The sequence below is a fragment of the Trypanosoma cruzi genome, genomic scaffold (assembly GCF_000209065.1).
Source record: "Trypanosoma cruzi strain CL Brener 1047053516619 genomic scaffold, whole genome shotgun sequence".
Taxonomy (NCBI): Eukaryota; Euglenozoa; class Kinetoplastea; order Trypanosomatida; family Trypanosomatidae; genus Trypanosoma; species Trypanosoma cruzi.
Window position 1 is genome coordinate 14439 of NW_001849261.1, and position 22806 is coordinate 37244.

The following is a 22806-nucleotide window of genomic DNA, read 5'->3' on the forward strand; positions in this document are numbered from 1 at the left end:
ATCGTTCGAGCAAGATTTTGATGTAGAGCCGTTAGCCGCCCGTAGACGGCAATATTGAATGGGATACGCATAGCGGTATACGTTGAGTCGTGCCATAACTTGCGCCACTTTGCAATCAGCGCATCTTGAGCCTCTTTCGCGGCCTTGGCAGCATCCAAACAATCCTGAGTTGCCTTTGCAATTTCAGCCGCCTCGTACACATGCGGGTGCGCTGCCAAGGCATTGATTAACTCACGCTGTGTATCAGCCACGGCCTTGGCCTCGAGTGCGGCCGCGACAGGGCGTGCGATTGTCTCAACTGTTGGCCCACCATCTTGTATAAAGGCACGCAGCTCCAGAATAACGCGAAAGGAAGCAGCGGGGACCATAAGCAGTTCGTAATACCTTAGGAAGCAACCAGGGAATGCTGCTCGTACAGAAAAGGAAAATGTCTTTTCCTCATCTGGCAGAATAACGCCATCCAGCTGGGCGGACAAAAAAAAAAAGGATTTGGATTGCGCCGACTTCTTCGCCAGGGAGCGAAGAGAGACGTTCAGTTGGTTTGGCTTTCTTTCCCCTTTTTTATTGGACCATACCGAGGGCTGCGGAGTCCCCTTCGTGTAAATGTCATTCTCCCCGCTCCTTGCCGACACTGGCACCTCCTCCTTTTCTTCCGAAGTCTCCAACGGGAAGAACCCGGCCTTTTCTTCATAAATCGTGTCATCGCGGCCTTTCTTCTCTTCTTCCTCCTCCTTCTTCTCCACCTCACTGTCAACCTTTTCATTGCCAATTTTTTCGTCCAGGGCGGTGGCCGGTTGAAACGGTGCCCAACTGTAGTATACCGTCGTCGTGCCGTTGTTATGAATCTTCACTGTACCATGGGCAAGTTCCCCTGGTCGCGCAAAAAAGAGGACACGTGATGTGGAAATCTCCAAAGACGGAGCCCCCGCAACAGTTTCCTCCGTGGACACGGTGAAGTTGACATCTTTGCTCTCCCCCTTACTGCCTGTTTCCTCCACACTGTGAGAGCAGCTCTTCCCTTGTCCATTCTGATCTTTTTGCAGCAATTGCTGTTGTTTCCCTTTGGGTGACAGTGGCGGCACGTGCGCGACAGCCGGCACAGATTTCCTCGCCGCCGCAACCTTATCCTCCGGCTTGGACGTCCATGGGGGTGGCTGGCCACACACCTCCAAATAGGCCCGCGGTAACAATAAGTGGGGCATATTCCGTTCAATCAGCGGGTAATATTGCTTAAACCTCTCTTTGTAGTAGCTCGAGTCACGGAAGGAGACTGGGAATGCGCCCGTGGATGGCCGCTGCAACTCCCTGCTTCTCGCCTCATTCAGAATTTGCTCGTCTGGGAAGACGACGCGGGTATTTGTCGGGTGCTCCACATCCAGACGCCGTTTGTCCGTTAGCTTCCCGTACAACGCGTATGGAAAGTTCGTTTGTCCCGCTTTGACATATCGAATGGCCCCGTTATCTTCGGTGGTACGCAGCGTACTTTCCCACGTGTAATACCCTGAAAAGACGTGAGATGGGGTCGCGTTGTTTACCACCGCAGCCTCTTCCTCACGCACACGAGCCCGGTAAGCCCCTTGTGACATGTTCATGCAGGCTCCACGTATCTGGCCGTTGTTGCCGACGCGGCGGCGGATCTTCTCCTGCACAGCGGCCCATATGCGTTTTTGTTTCTCCCATGTTTCTAACGCCTTTTCCTGAAGATCGCGTTGATCGTACAAATCAGAGGTAACGGTATTCCGCTGAGAATCTCCTGCAGGCACCGTCGCGAAGTGAGACATTCTCTACCACTTTGTTTCTTACTACAGAGACAAAAAAAAAAAAAAAAAGCAGCAGCAGCAGCAGGAATAGAAGAAAAGGAGAATGATCGCTGAATCGCACAATTTAAAAGTGGGCCCGCAAAAAAAAAAAAAAAAAAAAACGCGTGTTGTGTGACATCTATACATGCATGTATATATAATAGCATCTAATTGAATATATAGGTGGAAACAAACATTAAGAGGAAGACGCCACCACTCCATTCCTTTTTTGTTGTTGTTTTTGTTTTTGTTGGTTTGTTTTTCTTCGTCCTTTCGAAAACTCTCGCACTTTATTTTCACATCTCCTTCTCCCCTTGTTGTTTTCTTGTCTTTTCACTGGCTCTCTATTGTGGTGTTCCCTGGCGACGACACACTCGCACCGACGCAATGCCCAACAGCCTCGTAGAGATCCAATATGTTGCCAGAATGAACCGCACGTTCACTCTCTGCAATGACCTGAAGCACAGGCCGCGATCGTGCCATGTGATGTTGAATAAACCGAAGAAACATATGGATCGACGGATACACATGCAAGTAGAGGTCATTCAGTACACATCTTCGATGCAGTGCTCTTGTGGGGCACACCTGAAGCTGCTGACCGAGATTCCTCGTGTGTTCCTCCACCGCCTCCAGCGCCTCCGCCAGCTCAGCCACAATGTTGTCATATGAGACAAAGAACAAAACGACATCGGACCGCCGCACCTCTTCTACACCCCAACGCCGTGTAGATTCCACCTTTTCCGGTGGAGCCCACGGATTCGGGGCTTTCCCCCCACGGTGCACAGAATGCGCTGAGGCTGAACGACACGTCGCAGCACCGTGAAAGTCCTCCTTCCCAGAGGCGTGCTTGTAGTAGTGTGCCAGCCGCAGAATCACACGAATACTGTCCAGGTAAAACGTGCCTCCCATTTGCTCCGCCCGCTGCACCACGCCTAGTTGAATTGACGATGTCACGGTAGCGACGGCGGTGGCAGTAACAGCGTGGTTGTTCTGTGGATTTTGACGCGCACTGTGTAAGTTTGGCATGCGATGCAGACCCGTCGCAGCCCCCAACGGATGCCCCTGCACCATGGAGCCGGATTTCACCGTCCCTCGGGCATTACCGCGGAACAGGCGAGTCAACGCGTGAAGCATGAAGCTGCGCCACTGTTTCCCAGTGGACAGGGAACGGACACCCTCAGCGTCATTCAACGGCCTCGTCTTCTTCGAGTTCCCGCCATTAGTGGCATCCCCTCCATGATCACCATCATCATCATCCGTCTCCGCGGAAGACTCTACAAGATTCTTTTCGGGTAGGGAAATATTAATGCCGCGGGGATTTCGGCGCGGTACCATCACGGTGGGATACTCGTCTTCAAAGTACGAATCGTCCACACCGGCAAGGATGGCCCTGACTCGCTTCTGCACCTCCTCCTGCGTCACGGGCGAAAGCCGACAAAAAGCCACACGATGTATTGCCGCACGCAACTCCCTATTTGCCAGACCGTAACTAATACCTAGTGCACAGACAATTTCTGTAAGCATTTGACGCACCATACTGCTTCCATTGGCTCCTTCACGCAACCCCGACGCCGCGTCTCCAATTAACAATGGTTTTCTTTCCTCTTGTTGCTGTTGTCGTCGAGTTTTTGTTAGGGATGTTGTCGCAAGGGATTGCAAAAGGGAGAGTAGGGCGTTAGGATTCGAAACCAGAAAGGAGCCCACAGTGGCGGGTGAGACAAGAGAGAACCACCTCCAGCAGAGAGCCGCCAATGCCGCATATGTCGCCATGCTTGATGGCCACAACAACATGCTGGAAAGTTGCTCCCCAACCCGTGTCTTGAGAAGCAAATCAGTTATAAACCCGACACACTGCGTCGTGTGCTGCTCCATGATTCTAACAAGCCATTGGCAGCCAGTGGCTACAAGTTCCCCCCACTGGCCACAAAGAAGCTCCTCCATCACATGAGGTGTGCCAGAGTATTCCTGTAGAACTGCAAAGGCCGCCGGGTTTCCTGCAAGTCGAACAACAAATTTTAAAAACAAACACAACGCAGTAACCGTTGCATTGGGGTGAGACACGCCAACTCCAACATGTGCACCCATTCTAATGTAATGTACAACGCCATGATAAGCTCGAGATGCCACAAGCACCTCGGCCGCACCATCCACGGCGCCCAAAGCGAGGAAGATGTTAGCTACATCACAGGCCTGCGTTGGGGTAGCCTGAGGGAGGCAAGACAGAATTGCGTGGAGAAGTTTAGGATGAGTGAGTGCCGCAGCCGCGGTTGTTGTGGACAAACTTACCATCATCATAAGGAGTTCCAATGCACCGCCTATAATGGAGCTGCGGGTCTCTGTCAGTGTGGTATTACGTCCTTGTCTCATTTTCTTCCCAGAATCAACTCGATTCAATTCCATCACGACATCCCCCACTCCCTCAGTTTCGCCATCCTCAAGGGCGACCGAGAGCGCTACCCCCAGTGCGTGAAGGGCATTGTGCTCCACAGTCAGAAAGTCATGCACCAGGACAGCAGCCGCCTTTTTGCCCCATACCGTGATGAGTGAACCAACAATAGCCTGCATCGCCCCGAGGGCTATCACCTGCGTCCGCTCACTTGGAATGGGCGCCACAGCAAAGGCCAAAATATACGGCAGCACACCCTCTACATCCGACAAGATGGTATTCTTATTTTCTGGCAGGGACTCCAGCACTTTTAGCAGGTCACGTTCCGCGGAGATGGGTATGGCACCGAGTTGAAGATGTTGCTGCAAAAGACTCCATTGAGCCTGCAGTGCTAGCACCAGCGGCGTCGGGCGTGCTGCGGAAGAAGGGGAAGAAGAAGATGATGATGAAAAAAACAGCGACGGACGTTGGTGCTTTGGGTCTGATAAAGTCATCCTGCTGGTGGGATGGTAATTCCTCTGCCGCCGCTTCGTGGGTGACAATCTTCCCACATGTGCCATTGCGGTCCCTGATGGCACCCCGCCGCCGTGCCGCTATCGCCTTTTCCTATCGGAAACGTTGAATTGGCCTACGCAATTGTCGCTTTTCCCCTCCTGTGAAACGAGCAGGCACGCCTTGCAATTCACCCACTTTTCCCCTTCCCTTCCTACCTCTATATATATATATATATATGTGTATGTGTGTTTCCCTCCCTGACACGTCCCGCAGCCAGCGAGGGTGCGTAGCGTCGCCTCTCAACACCCCTCACGGATTTTTTTCCCCCTCCCCCCACTGCGCGCTTCCGTATTGGCTGTGAAAAGACAGCAGAAAAATAAAAAGGAAGATGAGTCATCCATGCAGCAGGAACAGCAAAAAACAGGAATAAGAAGGGCATGCGGGCACATGACGCACACCAAACAAAAAAAAAAAAACTCACACATATTGTCTGGAAGATTATGCACAACGAGAGATATTTTAAAAAACAAAAAAACGAAAACAAGCAATTGTTTATTTAAAAAAAAAAAACACCAACAGCAGTAGCCGTACTAAGGGTTACTAGTAATAATAGTACACAAGGATGCCGTGTTCCTCATCATCTATTTTCCCACCAGACTTTCATCATGGCATGAAGCACAATGTCACGCCGCTTCATTTCAACACCAACAAGCAAGTGCAACCCATCCTTGAGCATTCATTGCCACGTATTTTTTGTTTGTTTGTTTGTTTGTTTTTTTGATTTTCCTCCTCTTCCTCCCCCTAACCCTCAATTTTCATTTCCCTCGTTTTTCACTATTATTATTCGAAGCAATGTACACTCGTAACCACAACGCATCATTATTAGCGTAAATATATATATATATATATATATAAGCGGCTGTGCGTGGGAAGAGAAAAGACAAAAGGCCTTGCCGATTCCTTAACAAAATAAAAAGGCCCCGTGAAGAAGAGAAAGAAACGCACAGTGAGAGGGTGGGAGAGAAAACAATGAAGCAATTGTTTCACTCACGTAGCATAAAACTCACTGAGGCACCAAAGAGACATTTTATTTCTATGCTTGTGCCTTTAGAAGGCTCACATCTTTGTCTCCCAACGTCCATTCCTTGGATGCTAAAACTGCGCCTTCCCGCAGAAACGGCGACACTGGTTGATAACGGCGGCAGCCTGCCCTGTCGTTTTTCCCATAATCATCATCATCAGCAGAATCGTCGTTGGTGGTGTTGTGTACTCGGCCGTTTGCATCTGAGACAAACCGGAGCTGCTCTTGTTTCCGCCCCTCCTTACCAAACAAACGCATGAGGCAAAGAGACACCCACAGCACAGCCGAAAGAACAACGTAAAAGATGGCCGCATTTCGGCAGCAGGCCGCCTTCTCGTCTAAAGACCACCCCTCTTTTGCCGAAAGGACCTCAAAGGTCCAGTTCCCGTGCTGCATGAAGGCTGCAAATGTAAATAATATGATCCCCGCCGTGAGAGTGAAGGGGGCACAACAGCCCAGAATGGCCGCAGACGTCATGTATCACACATACAAAGCCGCCTTTCTGTTATTGTTGTTGTTTTTCTAATTTCTATATGTATATATATATTCTTTCCCGGCTTTCCCCGTATTCTCGAGCTTGCGAGTGTCGCTAATCTCTGGAACAAAAAGGCGGTATGGAATCGGATTCTCGCATGCAGGTACGTTTTATGTTCATACACACACACAGACAGAGACAAAGATACAAAAATAAAAATAAAAATCAAAGACTCACCGCGACATGGTTATGCGCAAAACCCTACGGTTTCCTCTCCTTCAAATTTTGCCCCAATAACACTCCACGAACATACGGCGGTGAGAAGGACGACGACGACGTTACTCGGGGTGCTTCCTTAACAGCAACCCCTGGGAACAGTTGCAGCATCAATGAATCCGAATTTTCGCGTTCATTACCAACGACCTCACGCACTGGGCTAGAAGAGGCGGTGCCCGTCATCAGCGATAGACTGCTACCAACTTCACAGGAAGCATCGCCGGTTGTTGGCCGCTGGGACGGTGCTCCAGTCTCTATTTCCGTTAACGACTTTTTCCCCTTCACGTCCAATGGCAGTCGTTCTACGCGGACTTCTGGCTTGGCCTCCAATGGCGCTGAGGTACCCTTCCGCGCGCTCGCCTCCAGCTGCTGCTGCTGCTGCTGCTGCTGCTGCCGTTCTCGTCGTATTTCCTTGGAAATAAGAGCAATGTTGACTCTGCGAAGCGGCTGAGCGGAAAAAAAATTGAAGCTCCCTTCAATGTGTGGTGTAAGCAGCTTCGTGAGGGCACATCCAAGGGCAAGGCCACGATTTGACACCCCTGTAAAGCTGACAAGGTCTATAATATTACATGGACACTCCACCACCATCGTCTGCTTCGACGGAATTGGGGCTTCTTTGCCCTTTTTCGGTGTCTCTGTGTGACTCACACCCGTGGTGTGGCAATCCCTCGCACCCCTCAGTAGTGGCGAGGGGCGGTGCTTACTACCGAGAGGGATGACGTCTAGAAAACGTCGCACAACAAGGCCGGTGCCAAGCAGTTCGCAGCCAACGGCATCAGTTGGTGGTGCCGAAGTGGGCAAAGCGCTATCACGGTTGAGCAAAACTATACCTTGAATGAGCATGAGCTTACGCGGCTCTGCCGTCTGTGGTAATAGTGGTGTTTTTAAGGCACCAGTACCAGCATCCTGTGAGTTCCTTCTAGACACGTCACCTCCTCCATATCTCACTTCTTCCACGCCCGCGGAGGTGAGCATCTCCTCCGTACGCTGCAGCACATCCGCAACTGAACAAAACGGGAACGAACCACATGGTGCGGTTGCTAATGCCGTTGGTTCCGCGTCCGCCCTAATGTGCCGTTTAACGGTGGCATCGATGGCAGTCGGCTCGCCACGTGTGGGCGGAAGCAACTCGATTATGTCATCCCTCACGGCATAAAGAGAAAACCACAAAGATTTGGGCGAATTAGACAATGCACACCACTTCTGATGAAGAAAAGAACTCAACGCTAGCCGGATGACGTCAATTCGTGCTTTGGGAAGCTTAAAGGCACTCTCCATCCTCCCCAATGTGCCCGCACCCTCCACCGAGCCATCTGTAACTTTGCTGCTGCTGCTGCCGCCAATTTGGACTGGAGCGCCAAGCGGGTAGGGTAATGCGTGGTCGGTAAGCAAGATAGAAGGATCCATGTCCACAAAAATCACCACCGCCTCTTCTCTTGTCATAAAATGCAAACCAAGGTCCATTGCGCGCCAAGAACTCCCTCTTTTTCTCTCCCACACACACTCACGCAGAAATAACTCTTTCCTTTTACTTCCTTTTGTTTTTATCTTATATGTATCTATTTACGTATAGATCTGCGTGAACACTCTCTTCAGGCGCTCTTTAAATTGGAGCAAACGGAATGTCCGGTCCACTACCCCCCAGATGAGAGGCGTCTCTTCCCTTCAGGACCGCAAGAAGAATAAAGAATGAGGGCAAAAGAAAAAAAAAAGGAGTGGCGGCGATGCCAAGCGTCATACGTCTTTGGCAATGTTTTATCAGTCAGGCTCAATTCATATCACGTGGCGAAACACGCATGCGCACAATTGACTCCCCCATCCCAAAACTTTCAATTGCAGAGGAGAAAAATCTTATCTTGTTGTTGTTGTTTCTTCTTTTATTAATCGTGAACACTTTTTGCTCTTGTTAAAACCTTCGCCGCAAATTAATTTCCGTCCCATACACAAACAAACACGGAGAGAGAGTGAGGGAGCGAGAGAGAGGTTCCGCCTCCTTTGCCCGGACAGGCAGCGTTCGCACCCCTCCCCCAGCACGGAATACAACAAATAAAGCAGCAGGGAATGTCGCAACGACTCCTTCGTCTCCTTTTTTCCTTTTTTCTTGTCTCTCCCTCTCCCTCCTTACATTAACCGCCGGAGGGCCGCGTTATGCATCAACTCCGATGAAGACAACACTACGGTGCCTTCGTGCCCCTCCTTGTCCGAGAGCTGACGCTGACCGCGCAGCAAACGGACGTCGTCGGCAAATTCAGCCTCCTCGCGCCGACGTTTCTTGAGTTGACTCTGCGTTCTCTTCCGCTCCCCCTTCTCCTCCTCACTCTCTTCCTCGCTCTTGTCACGGCGGCCCGCTCGCCGGACTTTTGCCCGCCGCTGTTGCGCAATCTTGGAGGTGCGCATGGTCTGCTTTGACCGTACCTTGTCCGAGCTGTCCTTCTTGTCCCACTTCTGCATCTTCCGCTCCTTCAGCTTCTCCTTCCTAGACTTTAGCTCCCGCGTCGCTGGACGCTCCCAGTAGCCAATATCCTCGTCCACCTCATCGTCATTGCCCACCTGCAGTCCAGTCGGGGCGGCGTCGGCAAGAGACTTGTCCGCCCGACGTTGCTTCTTTTCGCGAATAGCCCTCGCCTTTCGATTAAGACGTATATTTTCATTATACTCTGCAAGCCGCGCCTCGTTGACACCAGGGACCTGAATGTCAAGGGAAATGGTGTCGGGCGGCAGTTTGTCTAGCAGCGTCGACACCACACGCTCCTTCCGGTGCCTCTCCGTCTCGTGTGGATTGGCGTAGAAAAAGTCCGGATTCGCGTCCCCGGCGCCAGGGACGAGCATCGACTGAAAGCCACGGGAGTGACCGATGCCCAACACATCCTCAAATGGGCAGAATCGCACCTGCCGGGCAATATTACCATAGCCAAGTCCAAATTTCATATACGGTGCCGTTGGCTTGGCACTGGAAAAGATGCCTTTCCACAACTGCACATTTGTGCCACCTCCCATAGCGACGAGGCCGGAACTAGAGATGTCGATAGTGTTGAAGGTGTACGTCACGGCGTACTCCTCCAGGGCACGCAGTGTGCGACAGTCCCACACCTTAAATTTGTGATCCCCACCAAGTGTCACGAAAAATCGGCCATTTGGATGAAATCGGATGTCGTCAATGACGCCCTTGTGACCCTTGAGTTGCACAAGTGGGTCCAACACAACTGGAGACCAAAACTTCACCACGCCACGCAAATCACAGCTCGCTATCACCCCATTGCTCGGATTGACATCCATGCAGGAGGTAGGGTCTCGCACCACGGCGGGCACCTTTGCACCCAGCTCCTGCCCTGTGCTGATGTCCATGTATTGCATAACACTGAAACGAGTAGAGGCTGCGCAAAGAAGCAAGTGCCGTGGCAGATACGCCAGTCGGTCCATGTTTGCCATTTGAGAAAGAATATGCATCTCCGACCCTTCCTTGGTGTACATGTAAACATATTTCTTTTGCGCCAGCGCCGTCATAGTGTGATCAACGAGGAACTTGGCATCATCGACCCGATCCTTCAGCTGAACCTCGCCGTTGAGCGCAAAATCCTTCCAGCGAATATTTGCCACGTGTCCCCGCATCCCTGCGAGAAGAAGATGAGTGCCATTCAAGGAGAAGTCCACCTTGTACGGGCCTAACTTATCCAGCAGCAGCTCATACTTCTTCTCTTGCGTTTGAAGGTCCACAGCAGACACAATGTCGTCCTGAGTGACGCGGTCGGCAACCTCGCGGTCCTCAAGCACCAGCCCCGTGTCTGTCTTTTCCAATTTTGTAAAAAGATTTACACGTGCAACACGCCTCGGGGCATGACGCTGCAACTGTTCGCGTTTGCGAGCCTCTGCATTTTGAAGCGCATTGTTGTCCGTCACCCAGCGACCGCGCAGCTGCCGCTTCTCCTCGTCCAACTTTTCCGCATTTAACTCCGCTCTGCGCTGTCGCACAATCTCCCGCGTCTCCTTCGACACCGCCGCACCCGCAACCATCCCTGCTCCGCTATCCTCTTCTTATTGTTTCCCCTATTATTGGTGAGAAGACACCCTGTTTAAAACAAATTCGAACCGCCTTCCTCTCGTGTCCGCCCCTCCCCTTTCGCCGGCGGGCCACTCGACACCGCAGGAGTGGGACACAAAAGGAGAAAAAACAAATAACAAATGAAAGAGAAGAAAGTCAAGCAAAAAAAGAAAAAAACATGGGCAGAATGCATGGCCTCCAAAAAAGAGAGGCAAACACCAGAATGACAACAGACAGGGAAGGACAGAAAGTGTATGCATGTATGTATTTGAATGGGTTGGAAAAAAAAAAAAAAAAGCGAGAGAGAGGAAACAAGAACAGGATCCACATGCCGTACGGAAGAGAACGATACCTCTAAAAAAAAAGAAGAAAAAAAAAAGACACACACACAAAAAAAAAAAAATTTACTCTTCCACTGTTTTCACATCGGCTGCATGCAACGCTGCTTCACCCCTCTATTCACCCTATTCCCTCCATCATTCTCTCATACTTCTCTCTCTGAGTCTATTTTTTTTTTTTCCCTCCCGTTTCATTTTTCTGTACCCTTGTGTTTGTTTATCTGTTCAGTGTACTCAAGGGTATGCTTAACTACGCTCGAACGTCATTTTACTTCTTTCTTTTTTTTTCTTTTTTCTTCTTCTTCTTCTTCTCGCATTGTACCTCCCTCCTCCTGCTCTTCGCGTCGCCGGGAGATTGTGAGGAAGAAAGCTTTCACCCGCTTGCTCATTTCCACTCACTCCTCGCCCCTCCTGGTAGATAGCAAAAGACATAAGTGTACATGTATTTGTATGTGTGTGTGTGTATCACTGCACAGGGTGCAGATACAATTCTCTGAAGGTACCAACCTTAACGAAGCTGCAAACGACTATGATTGTCATCCCTAATGCTAAGGATTTCAATCAGCTGCCAGCATGTTTTCAAGCTGCTCCAATATCGCACGCGACTGTTCCCAGTAACGCCTCTGCAATGCCTCTAGCTGCCCGTCACCGCCCTCCGCTACTGCTGCTACTCCAGCCGCTTGGCCGCGTGACAATGGCGTGTCTTTTTTCATCGGCGTAGCCCCTCTGGAAGGGGAAGAGAAATGGAGTTGGGTTGGGCCCGGCGCGCAGTTCTTCCCCCCAAAAGAAGGAGCATGAGCTATGCGAGCTGTTTCTGAAACTCGATTGCCCCTTGACGGATCTCCCACCGCAGAAACGCCATGGTTCCTTCCGTGTCGTGCTGAGACGCTGCAAACCGGCGCTCCAGCAACTGCGGCGGCGAGCTTTCTTTGTGACGATGATGACATGGGCGGTGGTGGCGGTGGTGGTGGAACAGACCGCGTGCCTTTCCGGGACTTCGCGGCGAGCCGCACAACATCTCCTTCTGTTGATCGATGATGCGAGTGGTTGCAGCGATACATGAGAGAGCGCTTCAGCGTCTCCAGCATATCAATCGCATCCTCAGCGTCGAGGTGTTCGAAAAGATGAGAAGGTCCGCGGGGTCGGGTATGTTGTCGCATGGAACGACCTCGGCGATTGGTTGCGGACGCCGCCAACGGTACGGAAGTTACAGCGGCTGCTCTTTTCGGATGACTTTTTTGTCTGGACGAATGGGGAACATAACTATTGCCATTTGTCCCGTTAGCAGTGTGAGGGTTCCGATAGTTCCTGCTGCTTCGAGGCGGTTGTGTTGAAAGGAATCTCTTCGGGGAACCCATACGACCTGCGCAACGTGGACGGCCCTCACCATCTGAAAGGGTGTCCCTCTCCCCCTCCTCGTAACCATAGCGCATTCTCCTCGCTGCCGTTTCCCATCCGCTAATACCGCCATGCAGATCTTCCGCTTGTTGCTGTTGTTGTTTTTGCCCTGTGAAGAGCATCTGTCGTCGCCTCTCATCTGACATCAGTGGCGGAGCAGCACTATTCGCTTTGTGATGCTCCTGAGACGAAGCATGGGCCTCGGTCTGGCGCTGCACATCAGGTAAAAGCTGCTTGTACATCGTCAGTTCCCGTCGCGTTTCTATAAGTTCTAATTCTAGCTGTCTGTTCAATGCAGCCAGGTGTAGCAACATTTGCTCCAGCACCTGTACGCGACCAGGGGAGTCCATCCTCACGGAAACACCCTTGTCACCCTCTCTGCCGTGCTGGTTTTGTCCCTCCGCGTGCATCGCTGGCAAATCCTGCAGCACTCGCTTTTTGGGATCCGTCCCCTTCCCAGTTGGAACGGCGCCACCAACCGCCGGCAGTTCCTTCTCCCGCTCCTGCTCCCCGTTCCGCCGTTCGTTGGCCCTAGTCTTTGCCAGGGGAGACACACCCTCGTGCGACTGAGATGTCACCAATTCGGACTGGAAATAACTACTAATGGCCGCCGCGTCGGCGTCTTTTGACGCTTTCACCTCCCGTTGCGTTTGACTTCTTTGAGACCCCGTCGGTCCAGCAGCCGGCATCTCCGTTGATCTTCCAACGCCCTCACGGGGGCCGGCACGTCCCATAAAGTTATTCGCAATGGCAGCCCCGCGGCACGTCGGCCGTGTGTCTGCTGTGGGTGCTACTAATGCTGCGGCTTTCTTCCGCATGAGGGCGAGCACGGCCACAAAACAAAAAAAAAAAAACGAGGGGAAACTTCAACAAGGCAGAGAGCAAAAGGCAAGTTGCGAAGCACGTAAGGGGATGGGAGTGGATGACATACATACGCGTAATTCCATACCTCTTGTTTCCGTCATTTCTTCCATTTTTACATGAAACTCACAGCTAAAAATAAAAAGCAAAGGACTCGCTCTTGCCCTTCAACATCTCACCATTCAGTGGATGGGGCCAAAACGTACACATGCGCCATTCATCCTCCCCATCTTCTTCCCCAAACTTTCTCTCACTTCATTTCACACTCAGTGGTCAATTTTTCGAAAACCCTCTTGCAAGTCCTCACGCATTCGGATGAACTGCACCTTCTCTTCGTTGCTCATGAGTCGTAGCAGTCCCGTCTCTCTTACGCCTTTAATGTGTCCCCATGGCATCAGCAGCAGACTCGCTGTTTCCTTTAGCAGGCGAAACAGCACTTCAACCACAGCTCCACCGAGCCCTGGTGTGCGAATAACCGGACCCATCGCCTCCATGTACGCGGTAACATCCTGTTTATAAATTAATGCTCCCCGATCGGTGACAGTAAATGCCTTCAGGTGCGTCACAATGCCCCGATAAAGACACACACCAACTGTACGCACAAAGGAAGAAGGTCCTCCATCACCGAACAATAGTTGTTGCATGTTCATCGTTCGGGCTCGTGCCCGCACGGCATTGAACACGTCATTGGAGACGTTACCAGCTGTTGAGCCACTCCGCTGTTTTGAACCTGTCGTATATAGACTTGCCACCGAAGAGGAATCCAGCTTGGCGCCCGTAGCCATCCCAAAGACATGTTGTCGCTGAGGCACTTGACCGTTGGAAAGTCGAATAAACTCCTTTGCCTCATCAAACTGCCTTGTAATGTAAAGGCAGAAAAGGGTGCAGGCACGCGTACACGGCTGCGCAAGCATCTCCCCTTCCGCCCCCTTTGCCACCTTCGGCTTGTAGTCATTGCGGTTCTGATAGTGGACCAGGATGGATAAGGAACGAACAATGATGGCGTTGGCGCACAGATTCAACAACGTCTCAGCATTCTCATCCAAGGCCTCATATGCCGATTCCTTTGCCTCCTCTATCGCGGACTCCAGACGAGGGTCACTTTGCAGGAGAGGCATGCAACTCGATGTGATAGCATCATTCAAAATCATCAGCGAGGACTGCACAAAAAGCAACATGCGTAAGCCACACTGTTGAGACTCCAATTTGGTGGGCCGCAGTAACTCCTCCTCGCTTTCAGGCTTCATACGCCAGTGCTCACGATCGGCGCGTAAAGATTCCACCATTTTGCACACCTCTTCATCCATATAATTGCCCATGTTCTCCAGCGACTCCCTAATGAGGTCAAGAACACACACCGTGACGTCTTTTGGTGGTGCATAAATGCGTGTTCGTGCCACCACCTCCGTGAGGCACTCAACAAGCTCCTTTGTCTTCTTCATGTGCGCCTCCCGCAGGTCAAACACCTCATCTGGAAGGGAATGCAGATCTCGGGTGTACTGTTCCTCTAACATCGTGTGGTAACGCTTCAGCAGCGCAAGTTCTGCCTTCTGCTCCACAAAGGCAGAACGGCCTGTAAAGATGGAGTCGACATATTTATTAAGAAAGTCCACCTCCCCCTTTTCAAAGGTGTTGCGCAGCTCTTTAACATAATCTTGAAAAAAGCTGAACACTCTGGCCTGCATGGTGTGCGAGTAAGTCATGGCGTCTGCAACACGCGCTGAAGCCCGCCGTTTAGACCGTGGGGAAAGACGTGTCTCTGCCTCCACCATATCTCGCTCAAAGAATTCCACGAGCTTCAGCTGCTGGGTAACAAACGGCTTCACCACCCCCTCCGTCACCTGTGCAAGCAACTGCTGTCGTGCAGAGTTTGTCGTACCAAAAATTGTCTCCACGACAATGACGTCACGACGAGCGCGGGAAATGAGAAAGTCAAAGGTGCGTTGCAAGTCCGGCTCCGTTGTGCGGCGGTAGTGCTGCATGGCGGAGAGCGGTGCAGATGTCGTTGTCGCGCCACTGAGTGGTGGTTGCGGAGGGAGTGGTTTTGGCGAATATTCGCTAAAAAGAGTTATGCCCATCTGATTGATAGTACGTGAGTAAAAGGCAAAGAGCAGCGCGTCGTGTGAATCCGTGATGCTGGTGTAAAGCCGTGAGACAAGTTCCAGCGTCTTGAGGATGGCACGGCCGTACGGCTGGTGCACTGCAGTGGCCGGGTGCTCCTTGTATAGCTCATTGAAGCAATCAACAAGGTGGAATATATCGGCCATCAGCTCCTGCCGCACCCACTCAACGTACAGTTGAATGTTGGAGGTGTTCCTGACTACGCTGTTCAACTCGCGGCAAAGATGTGTCAGCCGCTGACACCAGTCCACCTGTGCCTCCGTGCAGCTGCGCACAACAAAGATCCGATCGAGGCCAGCCGCCACAGCAGCTGTTTCAATACGATGCATCTTTTCCCTACTACCAACACCACCGCCACCACCGTTTTTTGTTGTTGTTGTTGTTGTCGCCGTCCATGCTGAGGCCTCGACGCTATCTTGAGCCATTGTCCCAACACGACGCCTCAGTTGCCGTGGGCCGCCTTGTTTAAGTGCTCCCCGCGGCCTATCGGCATCCTCCCGGCTGCTGCTGCTGTAGCTGCCGTCATTTCTGCCGCCACCACTCGGTGCATCCCCGGTGCCAGGGTGGAGTTCGGCGCCATCCTTCCGGTTTGGATTATTCCTGTCATCCACATCCTCCTGGCCGCCACTTTCACCCTCCTCACTTCTTGCTGCGGCCCCATCCTCCCCTCCACCACCACTTTCTCCACCTCCCGTCCCTCCACCAACACCACCTCCTGCACCCCCGCTACTTCCTCCAAAGTACATGGGATCCGCCGGTGACACAAGCCCCACCTCCCACTGCGAAGTCACGTTTCCCCGTTGTTCTGCACGTGCCCTTGACAAGTTTTTCAGCAGAGCATTCAACTCTGAATAATTCATTTGTGTGAACATCTTGAAATGCTTCAGAAGCTGTGAGACAGAACGACCACGCATCATCCTTGCGTTGGACTGCGACAAGTGCTGCTCAATCCCTGCTGTCGCCGCCAATGCGTTGCATACTCGGTTCTCGTATTCATGCAACCTCGCCGTGGTGGCTTCTAATCCCAGACGAATTGTTGCCAGCTGCCGCTTCTCACGTATTTCAACACGTCGACATCGAACCTCTTTGCTCTGTAAGGAGCGTTCCTCCTCATCCTGCACCATCTCGATCTCGGCAAGGGCGCTTTCTAAAGTTGTGGTCAGGTGGCTGGCAATGGCCACGTGGTCCTCTTCAGCGGCCACGGCTGCTGCATCCTCATGAAACGGCCGTGTGCCGTCGAGACCACTGTTCTGCAGACCGTCACTGTCACCACTCTCTGTGAATTGTTGCCACGACCTTCCTGCTCCACCTGCAGCAGCACCTGTTGTTGCTGTCGTTGATGTTGCGGCTGGCGATGCGTCTTTCCTCCGGGAAAGGAGGATGGGGAGAAGCACACGGTTGGTGATACTATTGACAAATGCCGGCGCGGAAAATTGAACGGAGCTAAAAACCATACGATCCAGTGTTGGGCGTTGCTGCGTTGGCGGTGATGTCGGTGACGGCGGGTGTGCATGTCTCTGCCTACCCGTGCTAGTATTCACACCGCTGTTTACACCATCCAACCTGTCAACGCCACCACCACCACCACTGCCGCTGGTAGCCGCTAACGATGGGGGGAACGCTTGCAAGGTTTTCCTCGCCGTGCCTGCCCCGCGCCGGACCACAATTTTCTTCTGAACGGGCGATGCCCGTGCCTCTCCCGCACCCTCCGGCATGTCCCCTTCAATTTGGCCCCTCGCTGTTCAGCCCAAAGGCCCCAAATCTTTTTTCCTTCTTTTTGCTAACACGAAAGGGGGAGGTGCGTCGTTCCTTCCTCCTACCTTCATGTGATGAACGGGAGGGCCAAAACACACACACACACAGAGAGAGAGAGAGAGAGAGAAAAGAAGAATAATAATGATAATAATAAAGACGCAAAAAAAAAAAATTATGGAAAATGGCGGTGGTGCAAGCAGCGGAAAAAACGCACACACAAAGAAAAAAAAAGAAAATAATAATAATAATAATAAGCGCAAAAAAAAAAAAAAAGAAATCTATAAAAAAAGAAAGAGAGAGAGGGAAGAAAAGAAAAAAAAGGAAGAAGGAGGATTGGAGCCCAATAACGCACATGAATACGGAGAGACAGACATACACACAGACAGACAGACATATGAGATTCAAGAAACGCACAGTTAACATTCTCTTCTCTTCTCCACTCCATTTTTTCTCTTAGGGTCAGTCCGTTGCGCTTTGCGCTAAATCCCCCATTTTTTTTTCTTTTTCTTTTTTTTCTTGTGTGTGTGTGTGTGTATTCATCATCTCTCGTGGGTGTTCTATTTTACCGCCTCGCCCCGTATTGCCTCCCCCACCATTCCCCAGTAACGCCTGCCCGTGGTGGGAGCGTATCCTTCTATTTCCCTCCACGGCACTCTGCGACCATCGCCAGCCCGTTCATCCCACGTCACTTTGCTCGCTTGATACATTTCCTTCTTTCCGTTCCAACACAAACAACGTCCTTCTCCTCTCACGCATCACTCATTCAAAAGTGAAGTGGGAGGGAACGATCAATAGACAGCAGACGCACAAAAGCCACAGCCATGAAGACACAGACACACACATAAACACGTGCATAGGTAAAGAATCAAAAAAAAAATGGAAAAAATTGACAAAAAAACTATCTCTCTCTCTCTCCTGTTCTCTTGCTTTAAGCATACATGTATAATGTTCTTTTATGCCTTTTTCTTAGTGTTTTTCTCTGAACTGTTACCAGTGTTGCCACCACCATCCCCTGTTGGTCTGTTGCTCATCCTCGTGCTGTGACGTGCGGCCTCACTGACATTTGCGGGGGATTTGTCTTTAGGACCCGCATTCCCAGCCGTTGTTGTTGCTGTGGTGCTGCCGCCGCTGCTGGAAGTCTGTGGAGCCCCTTTTCTCGGTTGGTTCCGCGCGTGCCTTTTACCCCCGCCACCCCCTTCCCGCGCCATCAGCGAGTAAGGCAACTTCACCCAGTAATAAATGAAAGTGAGCAGAATTGCCACCGTTGATATGATCAGTGTGGCGGCAATGATGCCGTTATAGAACGTTCCCAAACTTCCTTCAGCTGTCGCCAACGTCAAGACTGCTGTTAGGAAACGTTCCTGCAACCCAGCCCAGTCCTTCTCCGTGAGAAGCCCGAAGTACTGCTGCAGAGAGTTAAAAAGACCGTCGACAGTCAGACCGTATGTATGGTGCAGAAAGAAAAGTTGCACCCACACACGCCAAACAAGCTGCGGTAATAGGACCGCTGAAAGGAAAAATGGGGCAAAGATGATCAGAAGAACACACACCGAGAAAACTGTCATCCAGGGCACAAGGGCAAGGGTGATGAACCTCGTGTACATGAGCGCAAGCTCCGCCAACTCCCGCAGGCCACCGTTCTCAACCCCAAACGTTACTTTATTTCTTCGTTGTTGAATCTCATTGTATGCTTGCTGCGACTTTGCACTAAACACTTCAACAAAATCATAAAAGGAGGACACTGCAGACTCATACTCTGCCAGATTAAATAACACCACCCCACGTAGCGTCTCACCGTAGAGTCGCAGGTGTAATGCAACTTTTTCCAGCGCATGAATTGTCTGTCCAAACCACGACTCGGCGTTGGGGTCTGTTCCCCGCAGTGAATCCACCTCCAGAATACACTCGAGTGGCAGTTTGCCGTGCGAATTCAATACCGCCGCGTCAAACTTCTGCGCTGCTGCTGAGGCGGATTCAAATTTGGACCATGCGGCACGGACACGCTCCTGAGTGTCTTCTTTTGGTTCCCGCTGGCCGCCCTTCTCCTCCTCCACAATGGTGCGTGCCTCGTTCAATTCTGCACGCGCCCTCGTCTCAGAGGCAGTAACCTCCGCACGCTGTTTTACGGTCTGCAGCAAGTATGCCTTCACGCCATTTGCGCAACGTCCGCTGCTTGACGCCACGGGATGCCTCAAGACTTTTTCCGCCGAAACGGCAGTCGTGGTTTCCAAAGCGATGAATGCAAAAAGCGCCACCGCAAGCAGCCGCATCCTCCCTCTCCTCGCGCGGTTTGCACTGCCGTTGGGGGAAATAATGCTGGTGCGCATTCTTTTTTTTTCTTATTTTTTATTTATCTACTTAAATGCAAGTTAACTCTTCTTATAGAATATTCTGGAAAAAAAAAAAAGAAGAAAAAAAAGTAGGAGGCGGCGTGCATTATGTTGGTTTACTTCCTCTCAGTCTCTGTCTGTGTGACTTTAGGGGCGGAAGAGAGCCCGGCACAAAAACAAACACATTACAAGCACAGAAGGAAGAAATAATGAAAAACGGCCGTTGGAAAAGACTCACGGCGCCCATTAATCACCGACGCACCGCGGCTGTCGTGAACTTCTTCTCTGAGCTGGTGATAGTCTTCCCGCTCCTACCGGCTCGGTACGCGGCGTCAATGATGGGCAGCAAATCCTCCGCCTCAATGAAAAAGTTGATCTTGTTATTGTTACCCGTGCCCACGTCGACGCGAATGTGTGTGTTGCGGAAAAAGAACATCACAGCAAAGGGTTCCCGGTCGTGGCCCAGTTCGTACATCACATTAAACTCCGGCACCTCCGCTGTCGACACGGCGTACATGACACAGTACTTGCGCACCTTGGGGGCAAGGGCGCTAAGCACCTCGTCCATCTGCCGCGTGGCGGTGAAGTGCACCATCGGCCCCCCACCGCTGGGATCGCCTCCAGCCGACAGCGGCTGCGGTGGTGAATCGTAATGGCTGAAGCGAATCAACACAAGTTTTTCTCCCTCCAGGACAATGTGGCGGTCAACGTCCCACGCGGAGTGCAGGAGCTTTACCTCGGCCATTCTCACCCTCACCTCACACCCTCCCCCTGAGCAGAAATAACGAGAAGAGGAAAAGGATATATTTATTTATTTATTTATTTATTTTTGCAAGAGAAAGAAGGAGAAATAAAGAAAAAAGTGGAAAGAAGTAGAAAAAAACATGAGAACGGAAGCTAGCATACATAAGGCCGTAATGATGTTCATGCATGAACCACTGCAAACTCACACTGTCTCTCCCTCTCTCACCCTTTCGGTGCGTTTGTGTGTTAGTTGAAAGGGGTCATTGGTCATGAGAGAGCAACACGCAGACAAACACAGGCACAGACAACAAGGCAAAAATAAAAATAAAATATAATAAAAAAAACGGAGAATCGTGATGGAGATGTTGCAAGAAACACCTCTCACGCACAGAGAGAAAGGAAATATATATATATATATATAAGACGAAATTTAAAGAATGAATGCCCCATGTTTGTGTATTTTTATTCACTTGTCGCCCTTCCAACCCCAACCCCTGTTGTCTCCGTTATAATTCCTTTTCCGCTCTCGTCTCGTCCAAATGACACATAAGTACATGCACACGGCCAATGCTTTGCCCAGACTTCATCAATTTCAGGATGACATCAGAAAACAGTAGCGGTGGAAGTGCCACGGAACACGTGAATTCCAAAGCCTCTTTCTCCCTCTCCTTTTCTCTCATTTTATGTGTGAATGTCTTCCGGCTTTCACGCCTTTTTCGTCGTGTTGCCATCCTCTCCCCTCCCCCGCTCCTCGTCTTTCTTCGTTATTTTCGTGGAGATCGTCGTGGCCTCAAGCATTGCATCGACCACCACCTGTATCGACCATGAGCGTCTCATGCATTCTGTTGCCTCCTCCGTGTCTGCAAGGAATCGCGACGCCAATCGAGAGGCCCCAGCATGGGGGTTGGGCGAAAGCGCATCCCGCAGGCGACGCCAGGGGAGCTCCGCAAACGTCACCGGCTCATTTACACGCAATTCCTTCTCATGGCGTACAATGCGGTAAAGTTGTTTGCCCTGCACCGCATCATGCGAGGCAACAGTAAGGTGGACACTGCCGTCCTCATCAGGCACGGGAATGATGAAATCGTGCAGCGTCACAGAGCCGGTGGTGCCGTACGCCGTGAGGGACTGTTCTACTGCTCCCACTCCTCCTGATGAGGATGCCGCATCTGCAACATAGATGTATGCCGTGACCTCCTGCGGCCCCGCATCCGTAAAGAGAAGCTCCCCAGAAAACTCCGTTACACAATTCCCCTTCGATTCATCGCGCCTCAGCGCGCGGCCCAACACCGAGCTTGGCATTGCGTAGCGCATGCCGTGCAGAACGGCCGCCACTGCCATCCACCCCCAATTCCCAAGCACACCAAACTGCGAGTCCTCATCATCGCACGTATTGCATTGTGCCATAGCACAGTGGTCATTACACCCACAGCTGCAGCACACCCGTATCGCTCGAAGCGGCCCAACTATGTTATCGCCCGTTCTACTGAACATCTCCCACAGACGCCCCATCCGAGTCCCTTGCATCAGCACCGCGTCGTCCGTGAGAAACAGTCGTTGCACGGCGGCAAGCTCCACCCACTTTTGCAACACGTCACCCGATGGGGCGGCAGGGATAGAAGTAAGAATGTGCTTTCGCTGTCGGATGCACCTTCTCACCCACGAATCCCGTTCCTCCAAGGGAACCGCCACATACACGACATCCACCTCATGGCAAACAACCAGCTCTTCATATGTGCATGCCTTGACCTTCTCATCTTCCTGCGACGCCTCACTAACCGGTAAACCGCCTAGCTTTTGTTGTTGTGCAGCCGTGAGCTCCGTTTGTCGCTCGATGGTATCCTCCAAAAAAGCATTAACAAACTTCTCCGCCTCGACCACATCATCCGCTCCCACGGCCACTAGCAAAAGTCCTGCCCGATTTATGACCCGCAGCGCCCGTCGCGCCGCATTTGACACCCCCAAAATCCCCACGCGTAAAGTGTTGTTGTGGGATGAAACCGGTTGATTGCTCATCATTTTATTTTTTTTTAATTATTTTTTTTTGCGCTCGCTATATTGTGTGTACGACCCTTTCTTTCTCTCTCTCTCTCTGTGTGTGTGTATGTGTTTGTCTGTCCTTCTCACCTCGTAACTCGTGCAGAAGGTGTCTCCCCTTGGATGTGTTGGGGTCAAAAAAAAAACACCCAAACAATAGTGAAAACAACGGAGAATAACAAGAAGTAATGACCACACACACACACACACACGCATACACAAAAATATGTGGCTGGTCGTCGAGTGCCACGGGCGATCCTGTGAAATAATCCAAGGAGCGTTTGTCCCGGGGCGGTGGATACCCAAAAAAATAATAAAAAATAATAATAATAAAAAAAAACATTCGTTATATTTGATTCCTGTTCCCTAAAAAAAAGGAAAAAAAAAAAGAAAAAAGGGGATGGTTGCAAATAACACCTTCATAACTACTACCACCAATAATAATTAACTTCAAAAGAAAAAAAAAAAAAAAGGTCTATGAAATACCGCCAATTCCACCCCTCCCGCAATAAACGGCATCATCCACCACCAACAAATATGCATAGATTAGTTTTTATGTATGTAAGCAAATCCATGCTCTCATTTCTATTATCCCCTTTTATGTCTGTATGAAAGAAAAAATTTAAACAATCAAAAAGTCTCGATTGCTCTCTCTCTTTCTCACTCTCTAT

At 51.1% G+C, this 22806-nt stretch overlaps 10 protein-coding genes across 10 annotated transcripts, besides 23 other annotated features; all 10 read right to left on the bottom strand.

Moving 5' to 3' along the window:
• Positions 1-1781, bottom strand: Tc00.1047053508045.4 (hypothetical protein, conserved; the record flags this gene model as incomplete). Its single annotated transcript, XM_809154.1, has 1 exon — positions 1-1781. A coding segment is annotated over one exon (1781 nt), but the record flags the coding sequence as incomplete, so codon positions are not given.
• Positions 1-22806: part of a sequence feature (heterozygous, non-Esmeraldo-like haplotype) that runs on past the window's edge.
• Positions 710-746: a repeat region.
• Positions 1901-1921: a microsatellite.
• Positions 2026-2062: a microsatellite.
• Positions 2133-4745, bottom strand: Tc00.1047053508045.10 (hypothetical protein, conserved; the record flags this gene model as incomplete). The annotated part of the gene is made up of 1 exon (XM_809145.1): positions 2133-4745. The coding sequence occupies one exon, from the start codon at positions 4743-4745 to the stop codon at positions 2133-2135; it is 2613 nt and encodes an 870-aa protein (XP_814238.1).
• Positions 4899-4923: a microsatellite.
• Positions 5433-5460: a microsatellite.
• Positions 5572-5594: a microsatellite.
• Positions 5774-6238, bottom strand: Tc00.1047053508045.14 (hypothetical protein, conserved; the record flags this gene model as incomplete). Its single annotated transcript, XM_809156.1, has 1 exon — positions 5774-6238. One exon carries the CDS (start codon positions 6236-6238, stop codon positions 5774-5776), a length of 465 nt encoding a protein of 154 aa, XP_814249.1.
• On the bottom strand, positions 6498-7976 carry Tc00.1047053508045.20 (hypothetical protein, conserved; the record flags this gene model as incomplete). Its single annotated transcript, XM_809146.1, has 1 exon — positions 6498-7976. One exon carries the CDS (start codon positions 7974-7976, stop codon positions 6498-6500), a length of 1479 nt encoding a protein of 492 aa, XP_814239.1.
• Positions 6878-6906: a microsatellite.
• Tc00.1047053508045.30 (hypothetical protein, conserved) lies at positions 8634-10523 on the bottom strand (the record flags this gene model as incomplete). The annotated part of the gene is made up of 1 exon (XM_809147.1): positions 8634-10523. The coding sequence occupies one exon, from the start codon at positions 10521-10523 to the stop codon at positions 8634-8636; it is 1890 nt and encodes a 629-aa protein (XP_814240.1).
• Positions 10668-10728: a sequence feature (A-rich).
• Positions 10908-10954: a sequence feature (A-rich).
• Positions 11161-11201: a sequence feature (CT-rich).
• On the bottom strand, positions 11447-13105 carry Tc00.1047053508045.40 (hypothetical protein, conserved; the record flags this gene model as incomplete). The annotated part of the gene is made up of 1 exon (XM_809148.1): positions 11447-13105. One exon carries the CDS (start codon positions 13103-13105, stop codon positions 11447-11449), a length of 1659 nt encoding a protein of 552 aa, XP_814241.1.
• Positions 13415-16984, bottom strand: Tc00.1047053508045.60 (hypothetical protein, conserved; the record flags this gene model as incomplete). The annotated part of the gene is made up of 1 exon (XM_809149.1): positions 13415-16984. One exon carries the CDS (start codon positions 16982-16984, stop codon positions 13415-13417), a length of 3570 nt encoding a protein of 1189 aa, XP_814242.1.
• Positions 17131-17151: a microsatellite.
• Positions 17243-17344: a sequence feature (A-rich).
• Positions 17389-17417: a microsatellite.
• Positions 17516-17542: a microsatellite.
• Positions 17978-19351, bottom strand: Tc00.1047053508045.70 (hypothetical protein, conserved; the record flags this gene model as incomplete). Its single annotated transcript, XM_809150.1, has 1 exon — positions 17978-19351. One exon carries the CDS (start codon positions 19349-19351, stop codon positions 17978-17980), a length of 1374 nt encoding a protein of 457 aa, XP_814243.1.
• On the bottom strand, positions 19605-20099 carry Tc00.1047053508045.79 (spliceosomal U5 snRNP-specific protein, putative; the record flags this gene model as incomplete). The annotated part of the gene is made up of 1 exon (XM_809155.1): positions 19605-20099. One exon carries the CDS (start codon positions 20097-20099, stop codon positions 19605-19607), a length of 495 nt encoding a protein of 164 aa, XP_814248.1.
• Positions 20159-20183: a microsatellite.
• Positions 20413-20442: a sequence feature (AT_rich).
• Positions 20499-20520: a sequence feature (AT_rich).
• Positions 20804-22117, bottom strand: Tc00.1047053508045.90 (oxidoreductase, putative; the record flags this gene model as incomplete). The annotated part of the gene is made up of 1 exon (XM_809151.1): positions 20804-22117. The coding sequence occupies one exon, from the start codon at positions 22115-22117 to the stop codon at positions 20804-20806; it is 1314 nt and encodes a 437-aa protein (XP_814244.1).
• Positions 22116-22144: a sequence feature (AT_rich).
• Positions 22329-22356: a microsatellite.
• Positions 22440-22475: a sequence feature (AT_rich).
• Positions 22504-22531: a microsatellite.
• Positions 22783-22806: part of a microsatellite that runs on past the window's edge.